Here is a 23,308-nt window from a genome sequence, read left to right as displayed (position 1 = left end):
ATAACAGGGAGAGATGCACCAGGCACTGTGGCTGTGGGGTTCACAGTGTCTCAGGACCCTGCCCTGTGCCCACTTCTCCCCTAACTCCCTGCCACACCCAGAATCTCTGAGGTCCTGGGTGGGAGGAGCTGCCCCATCCCACCCACAGCTGCCTGGCCGTGCTCTATATAATGATACCCGAAGGGGAAGGAGACTTAGAGACTCTCAGCTCTGCTGGCAGCTGAATCCATCTCTGACGGAAGCCCCAGGAGTTGGGTGAGCTGAGAACAGACACAGCCAGGGGAAAATGCAGAGGGAGGGTCACTGCGGATTGACCCCAGAGGGGCTGGGCACAGAATCCGGCCCTGATCCCACTGCACTCAGGGGTGACTCAGGATTGACCCCCAGGCAGCTGAGATCACAATCTTGGCAAGAGGGTAAAAGAAAGAGGAGGTGAGATCCAGAGTCAGCACTCCTAAGATCTCTCCTGGGGCAGTGGGGTCTAGTGGTTCGAAACAGGAGGCTGGGAGCCAGGACTCCTGGGTTTTCTACTGGCTCTGCAGGGGTAGTGGGGTCTAGTGGATTGGAGCAAGGGGGGCTGGGAGCCAGGACTTCTGAGTTCTCTCCCCCACTCTGGGAGAGGAGCAGGAGCTAGGGTCGCAGAAGGGGGAGAGCTGGGAATGCGGACGAAGGACGCGCTGTGGACAAACAGCTAAAGCAGAGAGTTAGTGGCACGCTGGGGTTGTGGCCAAGGCTCCCCACTGGGGTTTAGGAAACCTGGGTTTCATTCTCTTTGTCTTAGGATGGGATTTTTCAAACCCCCTAAAGGGGTCCTCATGTACCCCCGTGGGACCCAAGTCACCAAATGGGAGCTGAAAAGCTGAGCCTTAACCATTCTGTGCCTCTGTTTCCCCATCTGTAACAAGGGAAGAACAACCCTTTCTCGGTGTGCGCTGCCCAATTAGACTGTAAGAGTTTCTCACTGGCCACTAGCCAACCAGAATCCACGTGACAAAAAGAGAGAGCTGGCTTAATCCATGGAGAAGGGCAATATCACACACCTGGGCTGCTGGGAAGGGTATCTTCAGCTAGGCAGAGAGATAGATAGATATGGGGAAAGAAAGAGAGAAAGAAAGAAAAGCCCTCAAATCTCTGGAACCTAGTCAATGCAGCCCAGACCTGTTCCTTTAACTCTGCCCTCTTTGAGTGATGGTTGTGGGGCGGAGCTGGTGTGCTCCACTTAATTCTTTAATTAGTGGTTTCAGGAGCATTTGACGTTCTGGCAGAGGCTGAGGCAATTCCGGGTAACTTTAAATGACATTATGGAGTTTGGCAAGAAGCGACTGCCTGCCTGGCAGCCTTAGCCTGCAATCTGCAAGGAGCTCCCGGCGGGGCGGGGGGCCTGGAGGGGATGAGTGGATGCAGGTCCCATGGTGCAAACAGGTCCCCTCCCCCTTGTCCATTCCTCCATTTCCTCCCTACTGCAGGGCGAGCCAGCAGCAGAGGTATCATGGCCCAGAGGGGACCCCACCCAACACTGCTGCTGGTCTTGCTGGCCGCGTGCCTGGCTCTGGCCAGGGGGCAGACGCGCTATTACAAGTTCTTGAGGCAGCACGTCGATTACCCAAAGACTGCCGCCCCGGACACCAGGACCTACTGCAACCAGATGATGCAGCGCAGGGGCATGACCTCGCCAGTCTGCAAGTTCACCAACACCTTCATCCATGACAGCGCTGCCAGCATCACCACCATCTGCGGCTCTGGGGGGACCCCGGCAGGTGGGAACCTGCGAGTCAGCAACGCCTACTTCGACCTCACCACCTGCCGGCTGCAGGGGGGATCACAGAGACCGCCCTGCAACTACAACGGGGGCACCAGCACCCAACGCATCCGCATCGCCTGTGCTGGGGGGCTCCCTGTGCACTACGACGGAGCGATATAGCTCGGGCCCATTGCACAGCACTGTCAGTCCCCCCAGACCCTGTTCCGCTGCTGCCCTGGTGCCCATTATACAGTACAGCCGCCCCTTCCCGCCCCCGCCCTCTGCTGCCCCCTAGTGCCCATGATACAGCATAGCCGCCCCTTCCCGCCCCCACCCTCTGCTGCCCCCTAGTGTCCATTATACAGTATAGCCGCCCCTTCCCGCCCCCGCCCTCTGCTGCCCCCTAGTGTCCCTTATACAGTATAGCCGCCCCTTCCCGCCCCGCCCTCTGCTGCCCCCTAGTGTCCATTATACAGTATAGCCGCCCCTTCCCGCCCCCCGCCCTCTGCTGCCCCCTAGTGTCCATTATACAGTATAGCCGCCCCTTCCCGCCCCCGCTCTCTGCTGCCCCCTAGTGTCCATTATACAGTATAGCCGCCCCTTCCCGCCCACGCCCTCTGCTGCCCCCTAGTGCCCATGATACAGTATAGCCGCCCCTTCCCTACCCCACCCTCTGCTGCCCCCTAGTGTCCATTATACGGTATAGCCGCCCCTTCCCGCCCACGCCCTCTGCTGCCCCCTAGTGCCCATGATACAGTATAGCCGCCCCTTCCCTACCCCACCCTCTGCTGCCCCCTAGTGTCCATTATACGGTATAGCCGCCCCTTCCCGCCCCCGCCCTCTGCTGCCCCCTAGTGCCCATGATACAGTATAACCGCCCCTTCCCCACCCCCGCCCTCTGCTGCCCCCTAGTGCCCATGATACAGTATAACCGCCCCTTCCCCACCCCCGCCCTCTGCTGCCCCCTAGTGCCCATGATACAGTACAGCCACCCCTTCCCCACCCCCACCCTCTGCTGCCCCCTAGTGCCCATTATACAGTATAGCTGCCCCTTCCCCACCCCCGCCCTCTGCTGCCCCTAGTGCCCATTATACAGTATAGCCGCCCCTTCCCCTCCCCCAGCCTCTGCTGCCCCTAGTGCCGATTATACAGTACAGCCACCCCCCTCCCATCCCGCATCTACTAAGTATTGGGGGCAGGTTGTGGGGAGAAGATTGTCCCAGGCGGGGCCCTGGAAGCTGTCCCTGAGTTTTGTTTCCTTGCTGCTTCTTGCAATAAAACACTTTCCTGCCAATGCAGAACGAGTCGGTGTGTTTGGGGGGCTGGGGCAGAGTCACTGTATCTGGAGATCTCAAACTCTCGGCCTATTTGGGAACTTGGCTAAGTTATTTAAAGGGATGAGTGAAGGAGCAGACATAGAATCATGGAATATCAGGGTTGGAAGGGACCTCAGGAGGTCATCTAGACCAACCCCCTGCTCAAAGCAGGACCAATCCCCAACTAAATCATCCCAGCCAGGGCTTTGTCAAGCCTGACCTTAAAAATGCATTCCAGTGTTTCACCACCCTCCTAGTGAAAAAGTTTTTCCTAATATCCAACCTAAACTTCCCCACTGCAAGTTGAGACCATTACTCCTCGTTTTGTCATCCGCTACCACTCGAGAACAATCTAGGGGAACCCCCTTTCAGGTAGTTGAAAGCAGCTATCAAATGCCCCCTCATTCTTCTCTTCTGCAGACTAAACAATCCCAGTTCCCTCACCTCTCCTCATAAGTCATCTGTTCCAGTCCCCTAATAATTTTTGTTGCCTTCCGCTGGATGTTTTCCAGTTTTTCCACATCCTTCTTGTAGTGTGGGGCCCAAAACTGGACACAGTACTCCAGATGAGTCCTCCCCAATGTTGAATAGAGGGGAATGATCACGTCCCTCGATCTGTTGGCAATGCCCCTAGTTATACATCCCTGTCACGGAGTCCCCGGGTGATGCTCTGGAACTGCTCCCCATGAAGCCAGTCAGGACTCTGGGGAAGTCTCCTTTCTGTGAGCAGCCTGTCTGCAGGACATACAGCTCACACAGCTTCCACCTTCCTGGGTCTGACCTCAGAGCATTCAGCATCCTCTGCCCCTTCGTGCTATTCCCACAGCGAGTCCGCCCAGGCAGGGTCTTGGGGAAGCCAGAGGGTCCCAACTCCGCAGTCAGACGTGACTCTCAGACAGCCAGTAAAACAGAGGTTTATTAGATGACAGGAAGATGGCCTAACACAGAGCTTGTAGGTGCAGAGAACAGGACCCCTCAGCTGGGTCCATTTTGGGTGGCTGTGAGCCAGAGAATCACGTCTGCACTTCACTCCTCCTCCCCAGCCAGCCCCAAACTGAAACTCTCTCCAGCCCCCACCCCTGCCCCTCCCCCGGGCTTTGTCCCTTTCCCAGGCCAGGAGGTCACCTGAGTCTTTTGTTCTCCAACCCTTTAGCTCTTATCTTGCAGGGGGGAAGGGCCAAGGCCATCAGTTGCCAGGAAACAGGGTGTCGGCCATCTGTGTCCAGACCCATGCACACACCTGCCCTCTAGGGCTCTGCAATGATCATACACCCTTATCCCACCACCTAGATACTTAAGAACTGCCTAGGGGAAACTGAGGCAACCCCACAATATTCAGAGGAAACATTAAGAACAGTCCCGCTTCGTCACAATCCCAAAATGCTATTGGCCTTCTTGGCAACAACGGCACACTGTTGACCCATATCCAGCTTCTCGTCCACTGTAACCCCTAGGTCCTTTTCCGCAGAACTGTTGCCTAGCCATTCGGTCCCTAATCTGTGCATGGGATTCTTCTGTCCTAATTACAGGACTCTGCACTTCTCCTTGTTGAACCTCATCAGATTCCTCTTGGCCCATTCCTCTAATTTGTCTAGGGCCCTCTGTATCCTATCCCTACCCTCCAGCGTATCTACCTCTCCTCCCAGTTTAGTGTCATCTGCAAACCTGCTGAGGGTGCAATCCACACCATCCTCCAGATCATTAATGAAGATATTGAACAAAACCAGCCCCAGGACCGACCCTTGGGGCACTCCACTTGATACCGGCTGCCAACTAGACATGGAGCCATTGATCACTACCGTTGAGCCCAACAATCTAGCCAACTTTCTATCCACTTTATAGTCCATTCATCCAACCCATACTTCTTTAACTTACTGGCAAGAATACTGTGGGAGACCGTGTCAAAAGCTTTGCTAAAGTCAAGGAACAACATGTCCACAGCTTTCCCCTCATCCACAGAGCCAGTTATCTCGTCCTAGAAGGCAATTAGATTAGTCAGGCATGACTTGTCCTTGGTGAATGCCTTCCAATTGGCAGAGTCTCCTTCTGTTCCCTTCCCTCAGATGTATCATCTAGTCCATTCTCCGCATTAGTACCTGTAGAGAGAACATGAAAATGGTTGTTTACCTGTATCTGCTGGTACATGGACACTCCCCTTTCTTCTTCTGGAGGTCACATGCTGCCAAATTTCTTCACCATTATCCTCTCCCCACTGCACAGCCTGCTCTGAATCTTCAGAACATTGTGCCCATAGAAGCATATCCTGACGTCCGTCCAGGAAACCTTGTTTCTCTTTTGCAACACAGGGTCGACACTTGTTTCTCCAGACCTCAAACCTTCACTTCCAGTATGGAGACCAGCTTGCACTTTGTACAGATAAAGTCGCTTCTGTCCTGTGGAAGAAAGACAAACATGGCACATCCAGTGCAGGTCACAACAGCTGAACGTTCCCCATCCATATTACCTTCCTTCTACGAGCTTCCTTAGGAGTTGTAGTAACTACTCAGAGAAGCCGGCAAGATGTAAGCCTCTGTGGGCACTCCCCGGGCCAGCTCTAAGGAAAACTCCCTCTGTTAGCCTCTCTGCTGTTTGCCACTTATATGCCCCATTGCTGTGCAGGGGATGAGTAGGTGCAGGTCACATGGTGCAAACAGGTCCCCTCCCCCTTATCCATTCCTCCATTTCCTCCCCACTGCAGGGCGAGCCAGCAGCAGAGGTATCATGGCCCAGAGGGGACCCCACCCAACACTGCTGCTGGTCTTGCTGGCCACGTGCCTGGCTCTGGCCAGGGGGGAGACGCACTATGACAAGTTCTTGAGGCAGCACATCGATTACCCAAAGACTGCCGCCCCGGACGCCAGGACCTACTGCAACCAGATGATGCAGCGCAGGGGCATGACCTCGCCAGTCTGTAAATTCACCAACACCTTCATCCATGACAGCGCTGCCAGCATCACCACCATCTGCGGCTCTGGGGGGACCCCGGCAGGTGGGAACCAGCGAGACAGCAAAGCCTCCTTCGCCCTCACCACCTGCCGGCTGCAGGGGGGATCACAGAGACCGCCCTGCAACTACAACGGGGGCACCAGCACCCAACGCATCCGCATCGCCTGTGCTGGGGGGCTCCCTGTGCACTACGACAGAGCGATATAGCTCGGGCCCATTGCACAGCACTGTCAGTCCCCCCAGACCCTGTTCCGCTGCTGCCCCAGTGCCCATGATACAGCATAGCCGCCCCTTCCCACCCCCACCCTCTGCTGCCCCCTAGTGTCCATGATACAGTATAGCCACCCCTTCCCCACCCCCACCCTCTGCTGCCCCAGTGCACATGATAAAGTACAGCCGCCCCTTCCCCACCCCGACCCTCTGCTGCCCTACTGCCCATTATACTGTACAGCCACCCCACTCCCATCCCACATCTACTAAGTATTGGGGACAGGTTGTGGGGAGAAGATTGTCCCAGGAGGGGCCCTGGAAGCTGTCCCTGAGTTTTGTTTCCTTGCTGCTTCTTGCAATAAAACACTTTCCTGCCAATGCAGAACGAGTCGGTGTGTTTGGGGGGCTGGGGCAGAGTCATTGCATCTGGAGATCTCAAACCCTCGGGCTATTTTGGGAACATGGCTAAGTTATTTAAAGGGATGAGTGAAGGAGCAGACATGCCCCATTGCTGTGCAGTGACCATGATCAAATCCCAGATCAGGGGTCCTGGCTCACTCAGGGGTATGGGGACTGGATTCTAGGGCCTCTCCTCTTTAGGGGAATCTGGCTCCAGTCCAGATGCAGGTGAGGGAATGGGACGGGGAATGCAGTACAGGGCCATTCCCCACAAGGGGGGACCAGTCCCCATGGGTTACAGGCTCCAGTGTGGCCCCAGCTTGGGCTGCTCAGTGGCCGCTGGGGAATGGGGCACAGGAAATGTTTATTTCTGGAGCACCAGGTACAGTCTGGGCCCAGCTCTGCAGGGTCTGGCTAGCTGTGGGTGTGTGTCAGGGAGGGGGATCCGGGAGCAAAGAGGTTTCATCTGAGGTTTTCCAGTGAATGGCTCATCTAGTTGTAGCCAAAGTCTGTATGGGGCTCGATGTTTCCTTGGGACTCATGACCATCTACAAGGCTCTGTCCCCAAGGGGTTTACAGCACGGAGGCACAGCTGGCATCTCCTACCCCTGCCCCCTTCACCCACTGCCCTGCAGCTCCCCCGAACAGCAGGGCAAGCAGAGCAGCCATAGAAGCACAGAAATGTGGGGCTGGAAGTGACCTTGAGAGAGCATCAAGCCCAGACCCCTGTGCAGAGATAGGACCAAGTAACCCTAGACCAGCCCTGACAGGGGGTTATCCAGTGATACCAACCCCCCACCCCCTTTGGGAGCCTGGTCCAGAGCTTCACCACTCTGAGCATAAGAAACTTTTTCCTAATATCCAACCTACATCTCCCTGGCTTCAGACTCAGGCCATTACTTCTTGTCCCGTCCCCACTGGACACAGAGAATGGTGGATCTCTGTCCCCTCCTGAACAGCCCTGCACAGATTTGAAAGCTGTTCTCAGCTCCCGCTCAGTCTTCTTTTCTCAGGACTAAACCTGCCCAGTTTTTAACCTTTCCTCACAGGTCAGGTTTTCTAACCCTTTGATCATTTGTGTTGCTCTCCTCTGGACTATCTTCAGTTTGTCCACACCTTTCCTAAAGTTTGGTGCCCAGAACTGGGCACAGGACCCCAAGTGGGACCTCACTAATTCCGAGTAGAGCAGGAAAATTCCTTCCCGTGTCTTCCAAATGACACTTCTGGTAATCCACCTCAGGAGGACACCAGCCTTTCCTGCCACTGCATCACATTGTTAACCTGGCATCATTCCCTCCTCTGCCCCACTTCCGACACCACAACGACACTCCACGTGGGAGCAGGGCTCTGCCGTTAACAGCGGGGAACGAGCAGCCGTTGGCACATCCCACCGGCCTATGGAGTCACCACCCATTAGCCCGTTGCCCCATCCCAGGTTTTGAAACTTCCTCTGTACGTGCAGGGTTTTGCCCCCCTCCCCCGAGTCTCAGGGAGAGCAGCCTGCCCCAGACCACAGGGAGGGATCCAGCAACGGCCAAACCATCAATCGACACCCAGCATGCCAGCGGGCTGGGCAGTGCAGATTGGGAGGGGGCCGGTCCAAGCTGACAGGGTCGTGGTCAGCCCTGTTGGGCCAGATCTGAGCTGGCCCGGGGACTGGGGGGTGTCAAAGCCCCGAGCCCATGAGCACCTTGAGACACTGCAGGGTGAATGGGACAGGATCTGGCACAGAGGGGCCTGGCAGGACCCCCATAGCTTGTGCCAGTGGAGACAGATCCCTCCTGGGCCCTGATCCCCCTGGGCCCAGCCAGCCCAGGCCAGTCCAGCCCAGCCTGCTCCTGGGATCAGCCAGCGCATGGCAGGGCTGGCTAGCTCAGACCTCTCTGCACGTTCCGTGTGATCCATCTGGGGCATGAGCGTTAGGTGTGTTCGTTGCCTGTCATGAGATTCAAACTCTCTGTCTCGTACCATTCTCAGTTTTGTCCCCACAAAGGGCTAGTATGCGGCCTGCCCTGTGTGGGGTGGGAGGCCCCGAGACCCTAGGGTTATGGTCATGGTCTGGGTTTGAGCCCCAGCTCCGCACCAAGTTGGGCAATCCAGGCACTTTAAGCCAGGCTGTTTCGTTCAGGGATGAGGAACCCCTTCCTCAAATGACCCTAAGTTTGGGTCAGTCACCCCAGCTTCCCCCCGTCCCCAGGGGCCCACACCAAATTTCTTGGCAAGCCAAGTACCTGTGTGGATTTTAGAGCACTTAGGAGAGCTAAGGTTTGAACGGGGAGCTGGTCTTAACCTTTGCTGTAGCAGGGCTGGCAGCCGCTGTGACAGCACAGAGGGCGATGAGCAGGTGACCCCAAAGGGACATTGTCTCGTAACCTACCAAACACACATGAGACCCCATTGCCCACCCAGAGCTGGGATAGACCCCAGGAGTCCTGGCTCCCAGCCCTCACCAGCAGTGGGCAGGCCCCAGACTCAGGAGAGACGACTCCAATCCCCAAGGCCAGACTGGTGCCGGCTGCCAGGCCCTGCCCCCTACATGTCCTGTCCAGCTCTCACCATTCCTCCCTGGGGGGGCCAGGCCGCGGCTCCCACTGGCTCTGCTGGGCACGGGCATTTCCAGCAGCCAGGCCTGTCCCTCCCCTGGCTGGGTCGCTGCCCCTTGCGATGCCCAGGGCTAGGACTGCCAGTCGTCCTGTTTTCGACTGGAACACCCGGTCGAAAAGGGACCCTGGTGGACTGGGCCGTTAAAAGTGCGGTCAGTGGCACAGCAGGGGCCCGGGCCTAAGGCGGGTGCCAGGCTCCCTGCATGCCCTGGCTCCACATGGTTCCAGGAAGCAGCCGCCAGGTCCCTGCAGCCCCTAGGTGCAGGGAGGCTCCGCGCGCTGCCCCCACCCTGAGTGCCGGCTCTGCAGCTCCCATTGGCCAGGAACTGTGACCAGTGGGAGCTGCGGGGGCAGCGCCTGCAGGTGTGAGGACAGCGCATGGACGGAGCCTCCCTGCGCCTAGGGGCCACAGAGACCTGGTGGGTGCTTCCTGGGAGCTGTGGTAAGTGCCGCCGGACCCCGGACCCCATCCCCCTGCCCGGAGTCTCCACCTGTACTCAAACTCCCTCCCAGAGCCTGCACCCCGGACCCTCCACTCCCCAACCCCAGCTCCACCCCGGAGCCCTCACCCCCAGCTGGAGCCCTCGCCCCCCCTGCATGCCAACCCCCTGCCCCAGCCCGGAGCCCCGTCCTGCACCCCAAGTCCCTCATCTCCAGCCCCACCCCAGAGCCAGCACCCCCAGCCAGAGCCATCACCCCCGCCCCCCGCATCCCAACCCTCTGCCCCAGCCCAGAGCCCTCTCCCACACCCTGAACCCTTCATTTCTGGCCCCACCCAGAGTCCGCACCCACAGCCAGAGCCCTCATGCTCCCCCTGTACCCCAACCCTCTGCCCCAGCCTGGTGAAAGTGAGTGAGGGTGGGGGAGAGTCAGCGATGGAGGGAGGGGGAAAGGTACGAGTTGGCGGTGGGGCCTTGTAGAAGGCGGGCAGGGCCTCAGGGAAGTGCTGGGGCAGGGGGTTGGGCAGGGTGTTCGGTTTTGTGCAATTAGAAAGTTGGGAACCCTATCCAGGGACCTGGCCAGGGCTGGGGGTTTTGGTTAGGGGGTATCGAGGGCACCCAAGTGCTGGCTCTGCAGCTCCCAGGGACTGGCCAGGGCTGGGGGTTGTGGTTATGGGGTATCCAGGGCACCCAATTAGGGGCAAAACCTGTAACAGGGCACCAGGACTGTGTGGTTAGAGAGGCTGGGAGCCAGGAATCCTGGGTTCTAACTTGGCTCGGGGAGGGAAGTGGCAGCTAGTGGGTTAGAACAGGGGGTTTGGGAGTCAGGACTCCTGGGTTCTCTCCACAGCTTGGAGTTGGGCTGAGGATAACAGGGGGAGATGCACCAGGCACTGTGGCTGTGGGGTTCACAGTGTCTCAGGACCCTGCCCTGTGCCCACTTCTCCCCTAACTCCCTGCCACACCCAGAATCTCTGGGGCCCTGGGTGGGAGGAGCTGCCCCATCCCACCCACAGCTGCCTGGCCGTGCTCTATATAATGACACCCGAAGGGGAAGGAGACTCAGAGACTCTCAGCTCTGCTGGCAGCTGGATCCATCTCTGACGGGAGCCCCAGGAATTGGGTGAGCTGAGAACAGACCCAGCCGGGGGGAAATGCAGAGGGAGGGTCATTGCAGATTGACCCCAGAGGGGCTGGGCACAGAATCCGGCCTTGATCTCACTGTACGCAGGGGTGACTCTGGATTGACCCCCAGGCAGCTGAGATCACAATCTTGGCAAGACGGTAAAAGAATGAGGAGGTGAGATCCAGAGTCAGCACTCCTGGGATCTCTCCTGGGGCAGTGGGGTCTAGTGGTTAGAAGTGGGAGGCTGGGAGCCAGGACTCCTGGGTTCTCTCTCCCACTCTGGGAGAGGAGTAGGATCTGGGGTCGCAGAAGTGGGAGAGCTGGGAGTGCGGACGAAGGATGCACTGTGGACAAACAGGTAAAGCAGAGAGTTAGTGGCAGGCTGGGGTTGTGGCCAAGGCTCCCCACTGGGGTTTAGGGGACCTGGGTTTCATTCTCTGTGTCTTAGGATGGGATTTTCAAACCCCTTAAAGGAGTCTTGAGGCCAAACCCTCATGTACACCCCTGGGACCCAAGCCACCAAATTAGAGCTGCAAAGCTGAGCCTTAACCATTCTGTGCCTCGGTTTCCCCATCTGTAACATGGGAAGAACAACCCTTTCTCGGTGTGCTTTGCCCATTTAGACTGTAAGAGTTTTTCTCTGGATATGTGCAGTGCTTGGCACAATGTGGGCCCTGATCTTGGTCAGGTTAATGAGGCTTTAAGGGTAGAATGGACTGGCAGGGGGTGAGGTTTCGGCCCAGGTGGTTCCATGGAGGAGGCAGATCCCCACCCAGCGCTCTCTCCATCTATCTCCCTCCACTACCTACTGCAGGTCGATCCAGTGACAGACACGGCCATGGCCCTGAAGGGACCCCGCCCCTTGCTCTTCCTGACCCTGGTCCTGCTGGCTGCCAGCCTTGCCCAGCTCAGCAAAGGTGCCAGCTACCGGCAGTTCGTGATCCGACACTTCGACAGCCCCAAGACCAGGGCTGCCAACGACCGGCTCTACTGCAATCGCATGATGCAGAGCCGGGGCCTGACCCGCGTCTTCTGTAAACGCCGCAACACCTTCATCCATGCCCCCGCTGGCCAGCTCCAGGCCATCTGTGCCCAGGGAGGGACACACGTTCGCCTAAACCTCTACGACAGCCTGGAGTCCTTCAACGTCACCACGTGCCGGGCGCTGCCCCGCTCCCGTCCGGGGCACTGTAGATACAGGGCTGCAATCGGCAACACCAAGATCCGCGTGGCCTGTGCCAAGGGGCTGCCTGTGCACTTACAGCCAACGTACCTGCCATGAGCGGGGAGCAGGGATCCCCCTTCTTCCCCCCACCCCCGCTTTGATCCTGAGCAGCCCTCTGTTGCTGGGGGCTTCCTGTCCCCATACCTGCCCTTACCTGCCCCTCCTGGGCAATGCCCGCCGTGGGTCTCCACAGGGACATTCAGTGCCTCAGCTTGGGGCCTGCGGGGGGGATTTCCCACGCTGGGTGCCCAGTCTCCATCCACACAAATGAAGATCCGGGTGCCAGCCCCCTCAGCTGGCACAGAGACCCTCAGTCTGAGCCCAGGACCCACCTCACTGGGCAGGATCCAAACACAACTGGCCTGGACTTGGGCTGGAGCTGCCGCGAACCCACCAGGAGTGGAAGAGGCCGAGCAGCTCTGAAACCTCAGACCCATTTCATTGAGAGGCCAGTTTTAGCCCCCCAAATCTGATCAAAATTCCCACAACCCCCTTGGATTTGTCTAAATCTGCATGACTGGATCTGGCCCTGTCACTGGGGGATGTGGAACCAGCTGAGCCTTGTGTGGCCAGACACCACAAGACTAAGATGGGAAGGGGGCTGCTGGTCCGGGTAGAAATGGGGGGCACTGTGGGAGAGGTTAACACCTGTTCCGTCGTCCCCCCTTCCCCCCAGAGCTCCCCAGGCAATGAGATTTGCTAGGCCGGAGCAAGGGCAGAACTGGGAGGCGCTTGGGGTCTCGTCCCTGGCTCTGACATCTCTCATGTGGGTATAAGATGAGGCTGTGACCTGAGCTGAAGGGGAAAGCGGAAGGGGAGGTTATTTCTGCGGTGGCATTGGGTGATGCTGTTGGGGAGTTCGATTCTCTGGCTGCCACTAGCAATACAATGCTGCCAATGCAGAACGGCCTGGCGCCTGTTTGTGGGGCACTTGGCACGGGGTGAACAGCTGCCCCAATGACCTTCAGAGAGCACGGCTGGATTGTCGTGGGGTTATTTAGGGGGCCCAACCTCTGATCTGGCCACAGGACAGGGGACTGGCTGGCAGGGAATGGGACACAGGGTCTTTCCTTTCTAGGGGGCGCTGGCTCCAATCCAGCCCCAGATCAGGGGGCACTGGCTGGCTCAGGGGGCACCAGCTACAATCCAGCCCCACAGCGGGGGATTGGCTTGAGATCACCCTTTGAAGGCTGGGGAGCTATTTCCACCCCCACCCCAGCTCAGCCTATATTTCCCTCTCCCAGTGGGGAGGCCACTTACAGAGGGAGACCCTGGAAGCGTGATCTGCAATGTCACATGCTCTGTATCTGCAAAGCATGGTGCCAAGGGCACGGGCATGGCTGGGATTGTTGCCAGTTCTGGGTGGAGGGCAACATGGACTAGACAAATTCACTGAAGGGCGACACAGGGCTCCTTGGAGAGTTGAATTTCCAACCCCTGGCTTAGCAGCCCTGGCTGTTAACCCATGAGCACAGAGCCACGGCTCCTAGGGTCATTCACCCCTCCCCAGCCGGGTACTGCCCCACCATGCACACTCGACTCTGGGCCATGGGCAGAGGAAACTCTTGGAGATTTCACGGATTTCATTGAAGATACCAACGTGCTGAGACATCAGACTCAGTTCATAGAATCATAGAATATCAGGGTTGGAAGGGACCCCAGAAGGTCATCTAGTCCAACCCCCTGCTCAAAGCAGGACCAATTCCCAGTTAAATCATCCCAGCCAGGGCTTTGTCAAGCCTGACCTTAAAAACCTCTAAGGAAGGAGATTCTACCACCTCCCTAGGTAACGCATTCCAGTGTTTCACCACCCTCTTAGTGAAAAAGTTTTTCCTAATATCCAATCTAAACCTCCCCCACTGCAACTTGAGACCATTACTCCTCGTTCTGTCATCTGCTACCATTGAGAACAGTCTAGAGCCATCCTCTTTGGAATCCCCTTTCAGGTAGTTGAAAGCAGCTATCAAATCCCCCCTCATTCTTCTCTTCTGCAGGCTAAACAATCCCAGCTCCCTCAGCCTCTCCTCATAACTCATGTGTTCCAGTCCCCTAATCATTTTTGTTGCCCTTCGCTGGACTCTCTCCAATTTATCCACATCCTCCATTTATCCACATTCCCCCCACCCTGGAGTCCCTCACACCCCCCCCCCCAAGCCCTTCTCCTGTGGTTCTCTGCCACATTCCCCCCATTTCAGCCCCTCCTGCTCCTGCGACTCCCCTTCTGCACCCACTGCCCCCACAGCACCCCCCATGCTGGGTGCCATCACACCCTAAAGCAATTCTGCATCGCGGACACACATGTGGCTGGTACCCCAGCCCAAGGAGCCAGGCAGAGGAGAACCCGCCCGCTATAGCCAAGTCACAGCGAAGTGGGAGACAAAGGATGAGGAATTATATAAGGCACCGGGGGGGGGGGGGATTGTGCCCACCCCTGGGAGTTGGCATGTGCCACGGAGGGATATGCCACCTGGTTAGAGTGGAGGGGGATGGCAAGTGGACCTGGTCAGTAATGCCAGCAGTGAATGTGAGTGGGGAGCTCCCCCTACTGAGCCCCCAACCCCGCTCCCTGCAACATAGCACCCCCTAGTGCATTGGGGCCAGCACTGATTGCCACAGGAGAACGCTCCCTACTGAGGCCCTGCCCCACTGCCTGTAGCACAAGCACCCCTTAGTGCCATGCTGGGGCACTGGGGCCAGATCTGCCTGCCAGGGGACAGCACCTCCCACTGATCCCCCCTGCCCACTCCCTGCAGCACAGGCCCCTAACACTGCACTGGGGCCAGCAGTGACTGCCAGGGGACAGCACCCCCCACTGATCCCCCCTGCCCACTCCCTGCAGCACAGCTCCCCCTAGTGCCATGCTGGGGCATTGGGGCCAGATCTGACTGCCAGGGGACAGCACCCCCCACTGATCCCCCTGCCCACTCCCTGCAGCACAGCTCCCCCTAGTGCCATGCTGGGGCATTGGGGCCAGATCTGACTGTCAGGGGACAGCACCCCCTACTGATCCCCCCTGCCCACTCCCTGCAGCACAGGCCCCTAACACTGCACTGGGGCCAGCACTGACTGCCAGGGGACAGCACCCCCTACTGAGCCCCCTGCCCTAATCCCTGCAGCACAGCTCCCCCTAGTGCCATGCTGGGGCATTGGGGCCAGCAGTGACTGCCAGGGGACAGCACCCCCCACTGATCCCCCCTGCCCACTCCCTGCAGCACAGGCCCCTAACACTGCACTGGGGCCAGCACTGACTGCCAGGGGACAGCACCCCCTACTGAGCCCCCTGCCCTAATCCCTGCAGCACAGTGCCCCCTAACCCTGCATTTGGGCCAGGACTGACCGCCAGGGGAGAGCGCCTTCTAATGATCTCCCTCCCCGCTCCCTGCAGCACAGCACCCACTAATGCCATGCTGGGGCATGGGGGTCAGCACTGACTGCCAGAGGAGACTGCCCCCTACTGATTAGAGCCCCCATACACAGCATGTATCCCTACCAGTGCTCATGTGGTGCCAGGACACTCTGGACCACCGGCCTGGCCCTTTTTTTCAGGAGCTGTCCCGCCACCCTGGTACTGCCCTGATCCCTCCCTTGGGGCCCCGTACCCATGTCGGACAGACCCCTGAGCAGCATTAACTACACAGCACCTCACTGTGACAATACAGCCTCATGGCACTGGAGTGAACCCCTGCCCTTCCCCTCTGGCACCCACTCCCCCCTTCGCCAATCCTCTGCCCGTGACTGGCTCGGGGACTCAGGGGAATGGGTAGCCCTGTTATAAGCAACCAGACAAAGCCCCAGTTGGACACAGCTCTGCCGCATGGCCAGCTATGTCTCAGCTGCTAGAGACCCGTTGTCCCCCTCCATTCTCTAGGCACAGCTGTTCTATGTCACCGGGCCGGCCCACCCCGGATCCCTTCACCTCCCAAGTGGGACCCACACTCCCCACACAGACCAACCCCCCCAGATCTAGTGTCTTAGGAGGGACTCAGAGTCCTGCTATGACCCCACCATTAATCGCCCCACTGGCGGCTGGACTGTGTTCCTTCCGTTTCCCAGGATTCTCCGCAGAAAGCAAGTCCCAGCTCTGGGAAGTTTGGAATTAATTATCTCTGCTTTCTCAAAACACTGATTTCCCGGTGGGGCCTCACTTGGCCGGGGGACGAGCCCATGTTGCCAGAGGGCCTCGCAAATAGCAACATTTCTTCCCTGTGAACTTTTCCCAGGGGTTCAGAGCGGGCTGATGATCTCTCCTCTGCTGAGTTGGTTTTTACGACAGGCCAGGTGCAGTCTGGATCCGTGTCATGATGGGACAACCAAATATTGGACTGTATGGTGCAAGTGACTCAGTAGGGGGAGCTCTCCCTGCACAATCAGCACTGACCTCAATGCCCCGGAGAGGTGCTATGCTGCATTTCCGGTAGGCCTTCATCTCTGTTTGTGGCCATTCAAGCTGAGAGTATCCTTGCCATGGGATTTGGCCAGTGGGGAAACTGAAGAACGGTGATTCAGGCTATTTCCAAAGCTGCTACAGGGATTTGGAGCCCCAATTCCTATTAAAATGAATGAGATTGGGGCTCCCAAATCCCCTAGACAAAGCCCAGTGTCCTGGCTAGCTCCCAGCTCAGGGCAGAACATTACCCCTCCCCAAATTCCTGCCGTGTTGTCAAGAGGATATCTTCACCTCCAGCCCTGACCTGAGCAGCTGTTCCCCATTTTCCAGGCTCCACCCCAGAGGTGGCTGCAGTAGGAGACCATTACACAGCGCCAAAGCCAGATTCCCATGTAACAGACAGAAGAATTTGACCCTCATTAGCAGCATTGTTTATTCAGCTTCCCCCTGGGCTGGTGCCTCAGTGTTTCCCAGGGTCACGGATTGTGCAACGCTGGCCAGCAGGATATTTCTCTGAGTGCAGCTGCCCCCGCAGTGTCTTTCTCTCCAGCCGGGCTCGGTATATAACACCCACCCAGAAAGTACGGAGCCCCAGACACTTTGCAGGCAGCTGATCCATACTCCAAGGGAAACCGAGGCATCAGGACTGGGGTGAGTTGAAGATCGGGGCCTAAGCTGACCAGTGTATTTAGGCAAGAAGGCTCAGGGAACCTCGTATTGTAGATGATCCGTAGGAAGTGTGCTAAATAGAGTAATATGGAACAGGTCTAAAGAGTGAAACACGGATCCAAAAGGCCTGTCACGTAATATTCACTGTGTGGAGAAGAAACAGCTCCATGAGTTGAAGTTTAAAATTGGTGGGGGCAGATCCCCAGCTGGGGTCAATGGGTTTAGCTCCATTGTACACCTGAGGAAACTAGGGGTGAAAGAGAGCAGTCGCCCCAGATCCAGGGCTCCTAACTCCCCGCCTTGCCCTGCAATCTGACTAGAACTCACTCCCTTCCCAAAGCTAGGGAGAGAACCCAGGAGTCCTGGCTCCCAGCTCCCCCTGCTCTAACCAGTAGACCCCTCTCCTCCCCAAGGCAGGCATACAACCCCGGAGTCCCTCCGATCTAACCCACCAGCCCCCACTCTCCTCGCAGAGCTGGGGAGAGAACCCAGGAGTCCTGGCTCCCAGCCCGCCCTGCTCTCATCCACTAGACCTCCACCTCTGCCCATGCTTCCCCCCCCAGACAGCCATGGCTCTGAAGGAACCCCGCCCAGCATTGCTGCTGCTGCTGGTTTTGCTGCCCGCCTGGCTGGCTCTGGGCCGGAGGGAGACGCGCCACGAGAAATTCCACCGGCAGCACGTGGACTTCCCGAAGACCAGCGCCCCGGACGCCCGGCGCTACTGCAACCTCCTGATGCCGCGGAGGAACCTGACAGCTGATGCCTGCAAACCCACCAACACCTTCATCCACGCGGGGCCAGCCGAGGTGGACGGCGTCTGTAGCTCAGGGGGCACCCCCAGCACCGAGAATTACTATGACAGCAACGCGCCCTTTGAGATCACCACCTGCCGGGTGGCAGGGGGCGCTCAGAGACCCCCCTGCAACTACCGCGGGAGAACCAGCACCCAGCGGATCCGCGTGGCATGCGTGGGAGGGCTGCCCGTGCACTATAAAACACAGCTCTAGGGGCAAGGAGGCGAGAGGGGGGAGGGACAGTGAGGTTGGCAATTTCATCTGAGTTTAAAGAAATTAGGACCCAATGGGGCCAGGTCCCTCGCTGGTGCGACTGGGAGTTCAGCAGCTTAAATCCCTTAGATCCCTACCCCACCCGCACCCTCTTCTGCCCCACTGCCCACTCGACACTATAGCCACCCCTTCCCCACCCCAACGCTCTGCTGCCCCCTAGTGCTCATTATACAGTATAGCCACCCCTTCCCCACCCCAACGCTCTGCTGCCCCCTAGTGCCCATTATACAGTATAGCCACCCCTTCCCCACCCCCACGCTCTGCTGCCCCCAGTGCCCATTATACAGTATAGCCACCCCTTCCCCACCCCCACACTCTGCTGCCCCCTAGTGCTCATTATACAGTATAGCCACCCATTCCCCACCCCAACGCTCTGCTGCCCCCTAGTGCTCATTATACAGTATAGCCACCCCTTCCCCACCCCCACGCTCTGCTGCCCCCTAGTGCTCATTATACAGTATAGCCGCCCCTTCCCCATCCTTTATGTGCTGCTGGTACAGTGGCTCAAGGACAAACCTGGGACTCAGGATACCTGAGTCTTATTTTTTATTCTTCCTCTGACCCAATTCTGTGACCCTGCACAAATCACTTGAAGTCTCTGTGCCTCAGTTTCCCCATATGTTGTCCATCAAGTCTCTTTAGCATGGAAGCTCCTTGTGGCACGGATTGGCTCTCATCTTGTGTCTGTACCATAACTAGAACACAAACATGCCTCTGTTTCAGTTGAGGTCTCTAAGTGGTACTGTCATTCAAATCGTATCAGTTATTTGGGGGTGGGCGCATCTTTTTTGTTCTGTGCTTGTTCAGAACTTGGGCCATGGTCAGTGACCAGGTCGTCTAGGAACTAACCCACTACAATTAATAAATAATCAGAGAGATGTATCGATCTGAATCCTGGAATTTCCTTTCCTGAGTTTCAGTCTCTTGCTGCTTCCTCCAATAAAGCACTTTGCTAGAAAGGGCTGTGGTCTGTGTTTATGGGGATCTGTGTGTCCTAGGGGAAAGTCAGGAAGTGTAACAAGAGCACTCAGCATGAAATGCCTTGGGGAAATCCTGCAGTGAGATTTCAACCCACAGCCCTTTGTTTAGCAATCTAGTCTCCAAGCTACAGGAGCAGCTGTTTGCTATCATCTCCTGGCATGTGGGGAAATATTGTCTGTGCCAAGACCAGCAGGATCCATTTGGTCTACTCGGGAATCAGTGGAGAGTAAGCCCTTGGGGTACTCATTGACTCAGGGAGCTGGGACTCCCAGCTCAGCTCTCCCCCACAGTCCTGGACATGCTCCCACACCCTGTTGCACCCAGATCCTTCCACATGGGATAAAAAACTGGACAGTGAGCCAGGTTGGTTGAGCCAGTGGAGAATTCCGCTGGCGTCTGGGAGGGGAAAGGGCTGAGCAGCCGGGATTCTAGACTAGAATCTAGACTATTCTCAGTGGTAGAAGAGGACAGGACAAGGAGTAATGGTCTCAGGTTGCAGTGGGGGAGGTTTAGGTTGGATATTAGGAAAAACTTTTTCACTAGGAGGGTGGTGAAACACTGGAATACGTTGCCTAGGGAGGTGGTGGAATCTCCTTCCTTAGAAGTTTTTAAGGTCAGGCTTGACAAAGCCCTGGCTGGGATGATTTAATTGGGGATTGGTCCCGCTTTTGAGCGGAGGGTTGAACTAGATGACCTCCTGAGGTCCCTTCCAACCCTGATATTCTATGATTCTATGATTCAAAGAGACTTTGCAGCAGCGGGGAGTGTGGATTTAGGTTCCACTCTCTTCAGGGATGGGGGTCCAAGTGCCAAACTTTGGGTTTTCCCTACAGACCTGTGAATCTCCAGGGGTTCCAGGGGCAGTTCTGAGATGGTGATGCAGAGGCAAAGGAGGTGTATTTAGTCATTGGAACAATTCACCGAGGGTCGTGGTGGATTCTCCATTACTGACAATTGTTAAATCAAGCCTGGATGTTTTTGTATAAGATCTGCTCTACGAACTATTTGGGGAAGTCCTCTGGCATATGTTCTACAAGAGGGCAGACTACATGGCTGTGTTTGCACACCCCGTCCCCCTGTGGGGTGTATCGTGGGTGTGGTGACACCATGGTTACAGTCTATCAGACTGTTCTGGGCCTCACAACAGTGCGGCCCAATGTCCAGAGACAATACAGCAGCCCTCGAGTACAGGGCAGCGTGGCCTAGGGGCCAGAGTCAACACAGCAGCCCTCGAGTGCAGGGCAGCATGGCCTAGTGGCCAGATCTGGGGGGCTTCTACCAGAATGGGTGTGGCAGGCAGGATAGCAGGACCTGGGCCCACCTGACTCCACCACTTCTTGACCTAGGGCCCTAATAGTGGCAGAGTGGTCCACCACTGGATCAGTGGGGAATTCAACTGCAACACGCTGACCTTCCATGGGCAGGAAATACTACTCACTCCACTTCCCTGGACTACTTCCTGCTATGCTTCCTGTAGCTCTCATCCATGTGGTGTCAGTGTTCCTTGATGCAGGTTACTCCCTGGGATTCCAACACCTGCCAATCATCTGTAGGCAACAGGTCTCCCGTCTAAATCTCATGATCTCCAGCTCGCGCATGTAAGAGCTGTAATGGCTCCTGGGCTAGAGCCTCCACCAAGCATCCTTCCTCCTCAGCAGTCAGTCCAGACTGAGCTGGGCTGCTCTCCTTTATACTAGCACAGCTGTTGGAGCATGCCCAGCATGGTCAGAGGGGTGGGACTTCGTCTGCCCAAAGTGTGGGATTAACCCTCTCCTGCCTAGTGCGGGGTATGCACACCCTGTCACAGACTAGATGATCACAATGGTCCCTTCTGGCATGGGAATCTATGAATCTATTAAACCTGCTAATATGTTAGCAACAGTCCATCTTCTCCAACTTGACGGCTATGTGGCTTTTGTCTCTGGAGCAGGAAATGTTCAGAACTTCTTTCAAGTGAAAGTTGTAACTCTGTCTTGTATTCATTTCATCACCTGAGCTACCCTGCCATTTTTACCAGGAGTTGAAACTCAGTTTCCTCTTTTCCATTTAAAAGTATTTCAGCTTTTTTTTTTTAAAGACTTTTAAAACTTAAATGATACTTGGACAGGCTGTAAACATATGGAGTTTTCTCAACAATCTTTGGAGAGGTCACTCCTGGCTTTCTGAATTTGTTAAGGAAGTGGCTTGAAAGCTGCCAGATAACTTAATTATTTCCCTGTTTAAGATAAATATTTTTATACTCAAATCATTCCTCCCTGAATAGCAAGGCTTGAGCTAGCTCCAAGCACACCTGGTGCTGCCAGGCTGTATGGAACGAACCCAGGTGTCATGGGTTGATCAGAGGAGCTGGGAGTCCAGTGTGACCACGACCTTATCCACACATGGACCTTGGAGAAGTTCCAACTTGTTCCAGCTCATGGGTCAGGGCACGGAGACCAAGCCAGGAAGAATGAGATTGTTTGCAACCCAGCTGGTTCTTCCTGTTGCTCCCGGATGCCTTGGGTCCGTGCCGCCACGTAGCCAGAGGTGCTGCTCCTCCAACCCCACCTGGCCGCAGCTGTATAACAGAACCTGGATAGCTGCAGGCTCAGGGAACTCTCAGCTCTGTGAGCGACTGGGTCCATCTCTCAGGCTCGGGCGAAGGCACTGGGAGCTGAGAAGGTCAGAGAGTCTGTGACAAGGTCAGAACCGCAGGGGGATGGGGCATGGGTCACTTGAGGGGTTAAACTAGTGTAAATGGAGGATTCTCTAGAATCTGAAGTTTTTAAACCATGATTTGAGGACGTCAGTAACTCAGTTGGAAATTTGGGGTCTATCACAGGGGTGGGTGGGTGAGGTTCTGTGGCCTGCAGGTCAGACTGCAATGTGCAGAGATCATGATGGTCCCTTCTGGCTGTAAAGTCTATGAGAGGTGGGGGAGAAGAGAGAGGAGAGGGCAGAGGTCTTCCTCTGAAGCAGGTGGTATTGGCCACAGGTTGAGAGGAGATACTGAGCTAGCTGGACCCTCAAGCTGGTCTAATGTGGGAATCCCTCTTCTCTTATTCTCCACTGGCCACTAGCCAATCAGAATCCACGTGGCAAAAAGAGAGAGCTGCCTTAATCCATGGAGAAGGGCAGTATCACAGAACCAGGCTGCTGGGAAGGGTGTCTTCAGCTAGATAGATATATAGATAGATAGATATGGGAAAAGAAAGAAAGAAAGAAAGAAAGAAAGAAAGAAAGAAAGAAAGAAAGAAAGAAAGAAAGAAAGAAAGAAAGAAAGAAAGCCCTCAAATTTCTGGAACCTAGTAAATGCAGCCCAGCCCTGTACCCTTAACTCTGCCCTCTTTGAGTGATGGTTGTGGGGCGGAGCTGCTGTGCTCCACTTAATTCTTTAATTAGTGGTTTCAGGAGCATTTGACGTTCTGGCAGAGGCTGAGGCAATTCTGGGTAACTTTAATGCTCTGCAAATAAAGTTCTGGAGTTTGGCACGAAGCGACTGCCTGCCTGGCAGCCTTAGCCTGCAATCTGCAAGGAGCTCCCCGGCGGTGCGGGGGGCCTGGAGGGGATGAGTGGGTGCAGGTCCCATGGTGCAAACAGGTCCCCTCCCCCTTGTCCATTCCTCCATTTCCTCCCTACTGCAGGGCGAGCCAGCAGCAGAGGTATCATGGCCCAGAGGGGACCCCACCCAACACTGCTGCTGGTCTTGCTGGCCGCGTGCCTGGCTCTGGCCAGGGGGGAGACGCGCTATGACAAGTTCTTGAGGCAGCACGTCGATTACCCAAAGACTGCCGCCCCGGACACCAGGACCTACTGCAACCAGATGATGCAGCGCAGGGGCATGACCTCGCCAGTCTGCAAGTTCACCAACACCTTCATCCATGACAGCGCTGCCAGCATCACCACCATCTGCGGCTCTGGGGGGACCCCGGCAGGTGGGAACCTGCGAGACAGCAAAGCCTCCTTTGCCCTCACCACCTGCCGGCTGCAGGGGGGATCACAGAGACCGCCCTGCAACTACAACGGGGGCACCAGCACCCAACGCATCCGCATCGCCTGTGATGGGGGGCTCCCTGTGCACTACGACAGAGCGATATAGCTCGGGCCCATTGCACAGCACTGTCAGTCCCCCCAGACCCTGTTCCGCTGCTGCCCTGGTGCCCATTATACAGTATAGCCGCCCCTTCCCGCCCCCACCCTCTGCTGCCCCCTAGTGTCC

At 56.7% G+C, this 23,308-nt stretch overlaps 1 protein-coding gene and 4 pseudogenes across 5 annotated transcripts; all 5 read left to right on the top strand.

Annotated features, from left to right (window-relative positions):
• Positions 1–203: 203 nt before the first annotated feature.
• On the top strand, positions 204–2,014 carry LOC311529987 (ribonuclease pseudogene; annotated as a pseudogene). Its single transcript, XR_014714741.1, has 2 exons — positions 204–255; positions 1,467–2,014. The product of XR_014714741.1 is annotated as a ribonuclease pseudogene (transcript).
• Positions 2,015–5,778: 3,764 nt separating this feature from the next.
• On the top strand, positions 5,779–6,210 carry LOC311529601 (ribonuclease pseudogene; annotated as a pseudogene). Its single transcript has one exon. The product of its transcript is annotated as a ribonuclease pseudogene (transcript).
• A 4,478-nt stretch (positions 6,211–10,688) lies between these two features.
• Positions 10,689–12,911, top strand: LOC311529355 (ribonuclease pancreatic pseudogene; annotated as a pseudogene). Its single transcript, XR_014714740.1, has 2 exons — positions 10,689–10,778; positions 11,596–12,911. The product of XR_014714740.1 is annotated as a ribonuclease pancreatic pseudogene (transcript).
• Positions 12,912–16,891: 3,980 nt separating this feature from the next.
• LOC311529594 (ribonuclease pseudogene) lies at positions 16,892–19,088 on the top strand (annotated as a pseudogene). The gene is made up of 2 exons (XR_014714739.1): positions 16,892–17,044; positions 17,626–19,088. The product of XR_014714739.1 is annotated as a ribonuclease pseudogene (transcript).
• A 3,618-nt stretch (positions 19,089–22,706) lies between these two features.
• Positions 22,707–23,215, top strand: LOC311529898 (ribonuclease). Its single transcript, XM_084646206.1, has one exon. The coding sequence runs from the start codon at positions 22,757–22,759 to the stop codon at positions 23,186–23,188; it is 432 nt and encodes a 143-aa protein (XP_084502332.1). The 5' UTR covers positions 22,707–22,756; the 3' UTR covers positions 23,189–23,215.
• The last annotated feature ends 93 nt before the right edge of the window (positions 23,216–23,308 follow it).

Source organism: Lepidochelys olivacea (assembly GCF_965140295.1).
Source record: "Lepidochelys olivacea isolate rLepOli2 genome assembly, chromosome: 13".
Classification (NCBI taxonomy): domain Eukaryota; kingdom Metazoa; phylum Chordata; order Testudines; family Cheloniidae; genus Lepidochelys; species Lepidochelys olivacea.
This window is presented reverse-complemented; position numbering and strand designations above follow the sequence as displayed.